At 36.7% G+C, this 12,701-nt stretch overlaps 1 protein-coding gene across 2 annotated transcripts in view; it reads left to right on the top strand.

Annotated features, from left to right (window-relative positions):
* The window catches only part of LOC582943 (mothers against decapentaplegic homolog 5), a 28,117-nt gene extending 16,778 nt beyond the window's left edge, over positions 1-11,339 (top strand). For both annotated transcript variants that reach the window (XM_796653.5, XM_030980327.1), the window contains exons 5-6: positions 6,683-6,919; positions 7,335-11,339. In XM_796653.5, the coding sequence (XP_801746.2) occupies positions 6,683-6,919; positions 7,335-7,735 (638 nt within the window). In that variant the 3' untranslated portion in view covers positions 7,736-11,339. The remainder of the gene's footprint in view (positions 1-6,682; positions 6,920-7,334) is intronic.
* Positions 11,340-12,701: the final 1,362 nt, after the last annotated feature.

Here is a 12,701-nt window from a genome sequence, read left to right on the forward strand (position 1 = left end):
CCCTGTGTCTGGCATCTACACTGAGAGCACTAAGCAGTTGAATTTTATGGGCATGTTATACATGTAGGGCAAGGTCAGACAAATCCATAGTTTACACAAGTGTCCATATTTGTTGCAAATTTGTTGCAGCTTCTTAGTTTCTTTTGAATGTAATCGTAACTAGTACTCAAGATTTTAGTATTTTAAAAGTATTTAAATTTCAAATGAGATTTACCTCAGGATCTTGTAGAGAAAATATAGGATTCAGAGTAGACCCAATAACATATTTCAATATTTTCTCTCCAGAACCACTGGTTACAAACTATCTACATTAGGGCTGTGCACAACAGTGTAATGAGGTACCTGAGTACACTCCCAGGCTCACAGGCGAATACTCGAATATTCGGACGCCATGTTTTTTTATAATTTTTTTGAATTTTTTTGAATTTTTTTGAATTTTATTGAATTTTTTTGATTTTTTTGATTTTTTTGATTTTTTTGATTTTTTGATTTTTTGATTTTTTTTGATTTTTTTGCCACTACCATACCACTCGGCAGTTTCTCAGGTCCCTCACTGAAAACGTATGCAACTTTACTTTGAGTTGCAGTTGAAGGCGCCGATTTAATAAGAATAATAACAGTAAACAATGCTGTTTTAAAAACCAAAGATGGCAGAATAATCCATTTTCCTCCAAGTCCAAACAGAAATCTGGACATTTGGTCCCAGTTTCTGAAAGGTGAGTTTGACAGTGCTTCAGTTGGGAAACATTTTTACCGACGGTACCATGCCAGCGGACGCCGCTCTTCCTGGCACGGGTAAGCGTCGGCCTGGACATTTTTTTTTTTTTTTTTTTTTTTTTTTTTTTTGCGGCCGAATATTCGGGTACAAGAAATCGTACCCGAGTACCGTATTTGCCGGCGTAAAGGCCGCACCCCCGCATAGGCCGCACCCCCGATTTTGACAACCGCGTCGGTTTTCGGCAGCAAAAAAAAAAAAAAAAAAAAAAAAAAAAAATCATTTTTTTTTTTGTTTTGTTGTTGTTTTGCTGCCGAAAACCGACGCGTGGAAGGACCTTCATTTAACATCGAGGTGCAGTTAAAGGCGCTGATTTGTGCTTGTAAACTTGTCACAAATAATAGTAACAATGTCGTTTTTAGAAGAATGTGTAAGATCATTAATGTGAATTAAAAACAATAAAGTACCTATGGTACCAGTGGTGTACCTTGTGGTACACCATTTGTTATAGAAAAAAATTTGAGGAACTATTATTATAAACTACATATTGAGATCTATTAGAAAGATTACTTTCAAACCAAGATGACAGTCAAATTTTAGTGTTGTTGTAGTTTCCGAGTGGTGAGTCAACACACTGATTACTGAGCTGGGAGACATTGCCAGGCATAGCGCCATAAATCGAAACTAAAAAAAAAAAAAAAAAAAAAAAAAAAAAAAAAAAAAAAAAAAACTTTTTTTACTCTTTCGCCGCATAGGCCGCACCCCGACTTTTTGATATTTTCTCTTCCAAAAATACTGCGGCCTATACGCCGGCAAATACGGTAGTTGTCAACCGTGCGGGTACTCGAGCATTCGACTACCCATCGCAGCCTTAATCTTCATTACATATAATTCGTCCGCTATGGAATATGACATCTGTGTAGATGCAATCCACTTTTCAAAACATTGACTGTTGCTATGTCTGGCAAGCATCTAGAAAGCAAATTGAGTTGCCAAGAGAAACTTTTGTTCATGAAACATGCATGAAATTAGTAAACAGGTGTATTTCGGATTAAATTCATTGATTTTGCATATAATTTTGCAGGCATTCCTCTAAGTTAAGAAAAAAAGGAAATTGTGATGAATATGGATGGTCATGTACTCTTGAAGGGCAATCAATTGCTCGTCAAAAATCACAGAGAAACATTTTATATCCCATTGTGTGTCTATATAGGTCATTCTATCGCTCTGACTCACCCTCATAAAAGCAAGCAAAGCTAATTAATATTTTCCGGGAGTTTGGAATTTCATGCCTGTATGAACACATGCATGTACCGTATTCAGACTTGTGACAGCATTTTATTTCCTCAAGTTCCTGCAATCTGAATAATTAGGAAGTAGCAGGATTAGTCATGTAGTAATACATTTAGACATTTCATTGGATTACAGGCTATAGACAGGTTCATATATATTCAAAAGTCTGGTACCTGCCTGGCTTGATGTTGTTCCTCAAATTGATTTTAAGTTACATTTCTTCTCCTGCTAGTATCACACAAGAGCGAATTTCATTCCAAATTTAAATCAAGTTCAGGGATCTTTCATCTGATCAATTCAGTTTGTACCATTCTTCTTGCAGTATAAAGAAACCCCAAACCATGTTTATGAGTACATGTGTGTAGATTAAAAAAAAGAGGAATTATTTTCAAAGAATTTCAAACCATTGCCCATATAATCTTGCTTCGTAAAGTTCTAGTTCAACACGTATTACCATTTTTAGGGGACAATTGAAACATATGGGTATGTGCCTATACAGAGCGCTGATTCTGTTTCTTAGTAATTAGGTAAGGTGTTAATAGGCAGGTGAGATTTTAACAGTGAAGGTGTATATTGTATACATGTAGGTTGTTAATGTGTTAAAGTATGTAAGGTGTTAAGGATGAAGACATTAATAATACCGGGTAGTAATATGTAAAGGCCCGGTCCCACTGCACTTACGGATGCAAAGAGGATGTAAAGCGTAACAAAATCTTGCCATCCGTTGGAAAACGCTATGCATCCGTTGTGTACTCATTGCATACGTGTTTCATACGCTCTATCCATCGAGCATCCGTCCACTGTGATTTCATCCGCGCAAAAAGTTTTGAGCTGCACAAAACTTTTAGAACGGATGAACTTCCGCCGTGTACGATGTAAATCCGCGACAAATACGAGCAACAAACGTTCTATGTCCGTTATCATCCGTTAAACGTCCGCTGTATCCTCTCTGCATCCTCTGGGCATCCTCGCAACTCACATCCGCTACACCTGAAAACGGAAAGAGGGAGGAAAGATAAGGTACACGGAACGTCTGTACATCGTTAGTAGCACGGAAATAGAAAGGATGTAAGCGTATGCATCTCGTATATAAAGTTTTCAAAGCTGTCATCCACTTCCATCCGCTTTCATTCGCTAGGCTTCCGATGAACATCCGTTTAACATTCCCGCTACATACTACCCATGTCCGTTATTTTCCGTTCTGTTTTCGCAAATTTTCGCAAATTTTGTCCATTTCTGGAGCGGATGAAAATGGATGGAGCCACTCGCGAAATTTTGCTCGTCCGCTGTGTCCTTTATGCATACGTGTTGTGTCCATCGGCCAGTGGGACCGGGCCATTAGGTATGTGGGTAAGGTGCTAAAAAATGAAGGTGTTTATGATAGGATGATAATATGATATATGCATAGGTTAAGATGTTATGTCTGAAGGAAGCCTGTCAGACGGTCATGTTCCGTTGAAACATCTTCACTTTCCTGACCTCAAGACTAGCTGCAAGATATCAATCCTTTGATATCGTAACAAAATAGCAAACAGAAATGGGGAGTAATCTCTGTGATTTTATAACTATATAGGTTTATCTTTTGATGGAGTGAAGATGAAATTTTCACGTCAAAAGAAAAACATTATCAAGAAATGGACCTCATGAAAACTAGCACATTATTATTTTATGATATTTTTATTAAAATTTATTTATTTTCCTAGCTAACAACTCCATAAGAATATTGGCTGTGTTTCTCATAAAGCGCTTTACTAGTTAACTGACCAATGTGCTTACAGTATTTTCATTACACAGTATAGGTCAATGGATTCACTGATTCTTTACCCAAGAAGAGAAGAGACTATAAACTGTGTTCCAGTGCTAGAAACCTGCCATAACAAAATCATTTATTTATTCAGTGTTGTCTACCCATTGATTAGTACCCATTCATTAGTACATACTCATTAGTACAAGTGTTATGTCTTTATTTTGTCACAGCTGTTCAAGAGAAATCTGGCACGTTGAAGAGATGCTCCTTGTACTATTTTGAAAGGTTGATAATTAAAGCATGAATCATGTCATGAAGGGATCCCGACAGAGCTTGTTAAAACATTGCTGACACATTTATTCCCCATGTAATGGATGCATGCCAAAACATTGCACCTGCAGTACATACATGTAGGCCCTTTTACACAGGAGAAATGGTATAAAGGAACATCTAAATTTAAGAAACACATACGTTACATTATAGTGAAAAGATTGTGAAGAAGATTACTTTCATATAGAAACTTTGTATGAGCTAAGTATATGTTTTAGAGGGAAGTGCGTATTTTGGACAGTTCTCATTTTCAACATTCACAAGGCAATTAAATGGAAATTTTTGTTTTCGAAAATGCAATTGTTGTTCACAATTATGCCCAAACCTTTGTTTTGTATAATACTCATACAATGATAGTTTAATTCAGAGTTATCATATGTATCATATAGTTTTGTGGGGTTCTGAATGGGGGCTAGGTGCCTCCAGACAAAACAATTCTAACCAGGCAGGCAGGCTCCTTGGCTAATGTTATTGAGGGATGATTGGCAGAGCAGTTGGCACGAGGTGTTGTCTGGCTCTGGTTATTTACGAGGAGCAATGCCTGGACTGCGTGTTGATTTGCCTCTTACATAGGCTTTCGGGTATTGACAGTCTAAGGGGGTGATGTTGAGTGCCCCCCCCCCCCCCCCCCATCGCCATGACCCCCTACCTTGCCAATAAGTGAACATTCCTAGACTGAAATTGAACCAAGCATGTGATATGCTTGAGTAGGGCATTGTTATATGGGCTATGAATAATTCTCTGGTTTGAACATGTCATCTGACTTTATGGTTATTATAAAATATAATAACATTTATTGGAAAGGTTAACTAAGATATCCTTGTACGTATGATATCGTCCAAGTACATGTACATAGAATTAGTACTTAATTCTGCACATGGAAGTGTAAAGGAGCCTTGTCGTAAAGATAATGAAATTAAAGTACTGATATTGTAAAGGGATCTAAAGGTATTCCGAAGGTACTCACAACTTATTGCTTGCATTTTCTTAGTTTAAACTTAGTGACTGTAAAAGAAACTAGACACCAGGATAAGTAATAAGATAAATGCTCACTTGTGATTATTTTGATTGAGTGTGTATGTAGCCACGTACATGTGTATACTTAAAGCCTTCCAAATGGACATTAGCCACATGTTTTTATTACCATGCTGATTTCCGCCCAAACACTGCTAATTGTTTATATTTCTTGGTACTTGGTTTCAATTGCTACTAGTCCTTGATCATCAAGTGCTCTATATCCTTCCTGTACTTACAAGACATGTGATTAAATTGAATATCCTTGTAACATCCCATATGTTTATTCATATTGTTTGATATGAAAATGACATACACATTACTTGCTATGCATCATGACATTGTTGGTGTTAATGTCAGTGTCCTTGACGTGACGTACATGTATGATATTGTAAGCTCTTTCTTTCCACTTCTCATGGTAAACATGTCCAGTCAAACAGTCCCTACATTGGAGGCTTTCAGCTCTGTGTTTGCAGTCTGTGTTGACTGTAGTCCATGGAGTGAAGTTAGATGGAGAAAGAACATTAAACCTCTGACATAATGACAGTGTTGTAAAAACTACCTCCCCAATCCCAACCAAAGAAAATGGATGAATCGTGCCGCATTCTTAGAGCATGATTATTGATATATTTGGGAAAAGATAAATGAAAACGTTGAGTTATTATGAGCTATAAATCTGACGTTTTAGAGAGTTTACATTTCGATCAAGAATGATCCCCATGTGCATTGTCAGGGGGAAAAAAATGTCTAAAATATTTCCATCTTGAATTTTAAAATCAATAACAGAATGCAGATTCAGCATTTGAATAAGATGGCCATAATAACTTTGGTTGGGGTCTATTGGAAAATCAAATCATTTTGAAAAATTTAAGATACTACATGATAGGTTCATAAAATAAAAGTGCAATCATAGATGAAGATTATGGGACATTGTGAGTTAAATATCCATTATGACAGAAAGAGCCATCCAACAAGAGCAATTATACATGTACACCTCCGACTCTACCAAGCAAACTGTACACGGTATGCTATACTACATACAAGTAGTGTACAAGGAAGATATTGCACTGTGTCTGGTCTATCCGGTTGCCAAACCAATATGTACCTGTATAGCACCCTCAGGGTTGGGTAAGAGATTCATGGATTCCTTCATGTTTGCTAGATTGTCTCAGGTTACCAGGATATTTCCTTTGTGATCGAGCACTGACACTGGATGCAACATGCAGAGTATATTAATGAGGTCTGGTTGGGTGCTGTGTACATGTATGTACATTGTATTCAGTAACAGCAGCTACAATGTATGGGCATGTAACTCTAATGTCTTGGAGCCAACATCAAATTCTGTAGAACTTTGCAGGAATTATTAATATGTCACCTCCAACCTCCAACCTTATGTACCGGTACATTAACAACATAGGGTTTGATACATGTACGTATCATTTCAATCACAACAAATTCAAGGTTTAAGATCTGCATTGTTTCCAATTGAATAAGTCTATGTGAAAGTTGAAACATGATAAAATTTACATGTATTATAACATTTCTCTCTCTCTCTCTCTCTGTTTTTGCTTTCTACCTACCAGCTGTCGAAGGTCGTGATGTAGCCCCCGTCACATACCAAGAACCCCAATCATGGTGTTCCATCGCTTACTACGAGCTCAACAACAGAGTGGGGGAGCCCTTCCATGCTACTACAACCAGCGTCATCGTGGACGGCTTCACCGATCCATCCAATAACCATGATCGCTTCTGCCTGGGTCTTCTCTCTAATGTCAACCGCAATTCCACCATAGAGAATACAAGGAGACACATCGGAAAAGGTAGGTTGGATTGTCTAGATTGTCGATACTTATCTGGGACATTTCATGGTTAACCAATGATCAATGCACTTAGCAGTGGAAATCCAGCACCATCTTTAATTTTTAGAGCCTACTGTGCTGTATCTTGTGTGTTTAGTGTTCCAAATTCAACGTCAAAGGCTAATGCATAATCTGCTGAGAAAGTATTCTCCTCTTGTGTTAGGGAAACAAGTATCGTTTAGTCAAGCATACAGACGTCATTATTGCAGTTTGGCTTAGAACCTTAGAAGATTTGTAAGTCAGTTACTTTCCTGTAGAGGGGATATACTGTGCCACTTTCAAAGAGACCTTATCCAAGAGATACCAAGACAATGTACAACCTATTTCAGTATGTTATTAACTGACTGTGTATCTGGTTTTGTCCCTGATGTTGCAGGTGTCCATCTGTACTACGTTGGAGGTGAGGTCTACGCAGAGTGTCTCAGTGACAGCAGTATCTTTGTCCAGAGCCGCAACTGCAACCATCGGCACGGCTTCCATCCGACCACGGTCTGCAAGATCCCTCCAGGATGCTCTCTCAAGATCTTCAACAACCAGGAGTTTGCTGCCCTCCTCTCCCAGTACGTCAACCATGGCTTTGAGATGGTCTACGAACTCACCAAGATGTGTACCATCCGTATGAGCTTTGTCAAGGGTTGGGGCGCAGAGTACCATCGTCAGGATGTTACCTCTACCCCGTGCTGGATTGAGATTCATCTCAACGGTCCGTTACAATGGTTGGATAAGGTCCTCACGCAGATGGGATCCCCACATAACCCCATCTCCTCTGTATCATGATTGCACATACCATTAAATAATATTAGCTCTGAAATTTTTATAAGGAAAATGGGTCAATTCTATTTCCTTATCAACAATTTCAGCACTTTTGTATAGTTAATGATTATTATGTTTTTAATATGTTTCATTTGGACAATAAGCGAATATTGTGATTTACAGATTTAGATTCAAATTCGATACATTTGCCATGGTCTGATTCAACTGTTATAATGAGATGCATATCACATCACATGTATTCTTTCTATGAAATGAAGTAGAGTAATTATTACAGATTGTTTATCTATATGCACTGGTTATCTTCCAAATATCTTTGACCACAAATAGCTTTTGCACACATTCTAATTGTTGTACATGAAGAGGCAATTCGCATAAGACCAAGATAAGCTGTCTGTCAGAAGATATTACAAAATGGTTTCATAGCAGAGAACATATCATAGGGCATGATGATATTGCATATGAACATACTTCATGGGTGATTGGTAAAAAATAGAGGAGACTTGATTAGAGTTACTTTGTATTTATCATTTATCAACCCATTAAGTTATTAAGTTTTGTGCCTTTTGGCTAAGGATTCCAACTTGTCTCCTTCCTTCAAAAATGAAGAAAAAAACACTGTTTCTTTGGAAATCGTTTGTATAACAGTATGTCATATTTCTTTTGGGGAAAAATAACATAGAAAATTGTGTCTCTTGTAAATACCTAATCAAAAGCAAATTCGAATCTGTATGATATCTAAGCTTTTGATTTACACATCCATTCATTCTTATCATTTTATTTTATGTATTCAAGACTGTGTTGACTGCTTTTAACTATAAATACCTTTTTGTATTTCTTACTTTTTTTTCCATCAGTGTAGAGATACTATTCATGATATTGAGAATCTCATTGTAAATATGTAAATTGTAATTGTTTCTCTGGGCTTTATACCAAATATCTGATCTACTTTTGTTTTCTCTACTTTACTGCATGAGTCTAAAGGAATTTTACAAGCAATAGGTGAAATAGTATCGAAGTTTAGCTCACTTTACATCATCAAATTCAGCACAATTTTCTATTAAAAGAATGCACTGATTTTGTATGTTTATTATTGGTAGGCTGATTTATGTTAATAGTATTTTTATCTTTAAAACCAGAACAAACATAAAACAATATAGCACCTGCTATTCATCTGTTACTCTCATATGCCAGCCCTATGATTTATACATGAATTCCAGGATAAGTTTTTGCCCAATTTTCTCTGTGTTTTGATAATGTTGTGAAGTCTAAATGTTGTTGCTACAGGTAAATAGATGTAGTTTTTGATAAATCAATTTAAGGTCAGTTTCTGAAGTATTGATCATTGCATCATTGATCAGACAGGTGACTGTATATTCCATCTAGGTCAGTAAGTGTACATGCTTTTAATTAAAGCCATCAAACGAAAGATAGATCACTCCTTGTTGGCCCTTCAAATGCATTCTTAACAGATCTCTATCCGATTTGTTCATGCATAACTTACAAATTAGATGGAGATGCTGTACCATTCTATAAGCGGTCTATTACCAGAAACTGTCCTTTGAAAACATAGGCCTCATTCAGACATCTGCACTAAACCACCACAGAAACACTGTCACAGCAAAATAAAACTGTCTTACATGATAATTAATTGCGTGTGGGGAAGAAAAAAGACTAGCTGCACACACCAATGGTCACTAAGCATGCTCTGTTATCTGTGTGTTAAAAGATACAGTTATGTGAGCCAAGCTTACCGAATGTTATTTTATGTGGCCGTGGCACTTTTTGAGGTGATTTACTAAGTTGAATGTGAAGGAGGCTATATGATGTGATTTGATGTTGGTGTGTACATGTTCTCTATCATCTTCCAATCCCTCTCCCCCATTGAATGAAACCCCTCCAGTCCTGTGTGATGTGCTGTTTAGATATATGTAGACCATTCAAACATGTTATGTCATTGTTTAACTATGTGTGTAAAATATAACATTGTGTCTCTTCTTTCGGGAGATGAAAATCTCAATTTTGACATCTCTTTAAAAAAAAAATCATGTTTTTCAGATTGTATTCCTGACTCAAAAGAGAGAAGAACAAAACTGTCTCTTCCATTTCGCTGCAAAACAAATATGAATTATAATTTGTTACATTTTATGCTTGAGTGTCTATCATTGAAATTGAGACCATTTTAGAGTCCATTTAAGCTGTTGGTGACAAATAATTAAAATATTGAATCGTTAGCCTACATTGCCATCTTAATTTGATTTTGATACAGACCTTCAATTTGATTTTGATACAGATCTTAGAGTAATAACTCAATAAACCTTTGCTAAGTGCTCAGTTCATTTTTCGTCATTGCACATTCTCCCGAGTTAACTGCCTGTGGCAATTTTTGTATCATTGCATAATATGGCATGATATTATATTGTCATAACATTGTGCAATCATCTCAATTTAGTGGACACAAATGGAAAATGCTGCAAGTACTTTGGTTTTTAAAGAAGGAAAAAGAGGGTGTTTATGTATTGGCATTGTCATTAAAACCCTTTGTATGTTTTTACTTGTATTTTTCAGTCAATGTTGCAAAACAAATGCCTACTGGAGGGGTCATTTTCAAGTACCGTACAAGTATCGATCCTTAAAACGGTCTATAAGGCTCTAATTCTCTAGTTGTGTTGACTATCTTACAGTCTAAAATCGATCCAATAGCTGAGTTGTAAGCAGAGATCTGCCGGCATGCACACATTGATGATTATAGCAATGGAAATTGAATATTTTTTCATACGGATCATGATTATTGATTTTCTAAATGGGCTAATTGAGTCACTTTGGAAATCTAGATGAATCATGTGTATTAACTTCATTAAATGGTTAGCAATTATTCATTATCCTTTGCTTAATACCAAAAGTAAATACTGATAATAATAATGATAATAATAATATTAATAATTATCACTATCAGTCATAAGAAATCTTTATGAATCATATGCTATCCTTAGCCCTTATCTTCTTCCCAATAACTTTTGGACATTCCTTAATGTAGCTTCTTTATTATTCTCATTTTTCTCACTTTTGTTTTTACTGTCAGTTTTGTCATTCTAAGTAGTTTGACACATATTTTGTTAACAATTTATTATCCCAATACTTCTGTCTATTTCTGGAACTGAAAATTAATATGGTGAATATGATCTTAATGCACCAGATAATGAACCACTAAAGACTTGACATTTTCAAAAAGGATGTATGAGAATAATGAGATGCAAATTCAATCTCTTTTGTCATTTGCTGAAGTGTGGCAATTATTCAACTTTTTGTATGTACAACTAGATAATGATGAGTAAAATCAACTTGCCGCTTTTTGTATCTGAACTCTAGATTCTAACAAAACTGATTAGTTTTAATGGAAATATTTGTAGAGTATGGTGTGAGATATTGTGTCAGCATTTTTTCAAAAATCCTACTGAATGACTTTAAATCAACAGTCTCAGTATGAAGACAGTTGGTTGTAAATTCCTCTTTTTTAAAATCTTTTTTATTTTATTTGTGTAGATACGTAGTAGTCTGTGAGATCTCTGTCCAGCAGTCTTCAATAAAATGAGGCTTTAGATCATATTAATATTCTCAGATTTCTTTGTGTCTTTTTGTTTTGTTTCTGTGGATGCCTACTTTAGACTGGATAGAAGAAAGTCTAAATTGCAAAACTTATGACAAATCATCTTAAGGCAATTTCACTAGACTTTGTCTTGCCTTGTTGATCACTTACAACCTATTGAGATGTGTGAACATCACTGTTATGTATCACATAGTCCAAACATAATTCCTATAGGATATACAATAGGGTATTAATAGTTGCACTCAAAATGCTTTCTTTACAGTCTTTGCAACTGTGTTCCATCCATTTGGAAAACGAAATTGAAAATTGGAAATATCAAAATATGATTGATGAAGTAGTTGAATGAGCAGTGAAATGGATTGTTAATTGAGTACTAGGAGAGTGAATATTCGGGATTAACAGGGAGGTGGAGGATAGAGAAAGAGAGGGGGAGGAATAGTCTGGGAAGAGGGGTGGAGATGGGATGATGAGAGAGCAGGGAGGGGGAAAGAGAAAAGGCAAGTGGGACTGGGAGAGGTGGAGAGAAAGGGGGTAAAAGAAAGGGTTTTATAGCAGGATTGAGTGAGAAATGGAGAGGGTGAAAGAGCAGTATCGAGTTAAAGATGGGGAGAGAGGGATTGTGAAGTACATGTATTTAGTTTTATATACCTCATTTTAAGATTCTTTACTAATCCTGTCTTCTGATTGGTTGAAAATGCAGTCATGTTCTTAACCATGCCCGCTAATTGAAATTCATAGTCATTTTTCCCGGCTCTACCGGTTTATATCCATTTTTCATAGCACTTTTTCCATGGCTGTGAAACGTGACGTCATTTTGCTGCGATCCCCAACCATGCCCGCTAATTGAAATTCATAGTCATTTTTCCCGGCTCTACCGGTTTATATCCATTTTTCATAGCACTTTTTCCATGGCTGTGAAACGTGACGTCATTTTGCTGCGATCCCCATTTTGGTTTACGTGTTACCGTATAAGTTTCTTTTGTGCGATGAGATGGAAACCTAAATGGGTGAGTCAACATTTTCCTTTTTTTCGGTATATAAAATATATATTGACTGCTTTTAATATTCGAGGCATAGTTGTTTCTATAGGGTCTCGGGAAACTCACAACCTGCTATGACCCCGCGGCGCAAGCGCCTTGGGGTCATAGCAGGTTGTGAGTTTCCCTTGACCCTATAGAAACCACTATGCCTCTCAAAGCAGTCAATATATCCTTAAAAGAGCATGATCGAGAGAGAGATTGGGAGAGAGAGAGAGAGAGAGAGAGAGAGAGAGAGAGCGAGAGAGCAGAGGGGAGGTTAAAGGTATGGGCTATACAGAGCAGGATTGAGTGAGAGATGTAGAGAAAGGGGGAGAGAGAGGGGGGG

The sequence above is a fragment of the Strongylocentrotus purpuratus genome, unplaced genomic scaffold, assembly GCF_000002235.5.
Source record: "Strongylocentrotus purpuratus isolate Spur 01 unplaced genomic scaffold, Spur_5.0 spur5_scaffold_11, whole genome shotgun sequence".
NCBI lineage: Eukaryota > Metazoa > Echinodermata > Echinoidea > Camarodonta > Strongylocentrotidae > Strongylocentrotus > Strongylocentrotus purpuratus.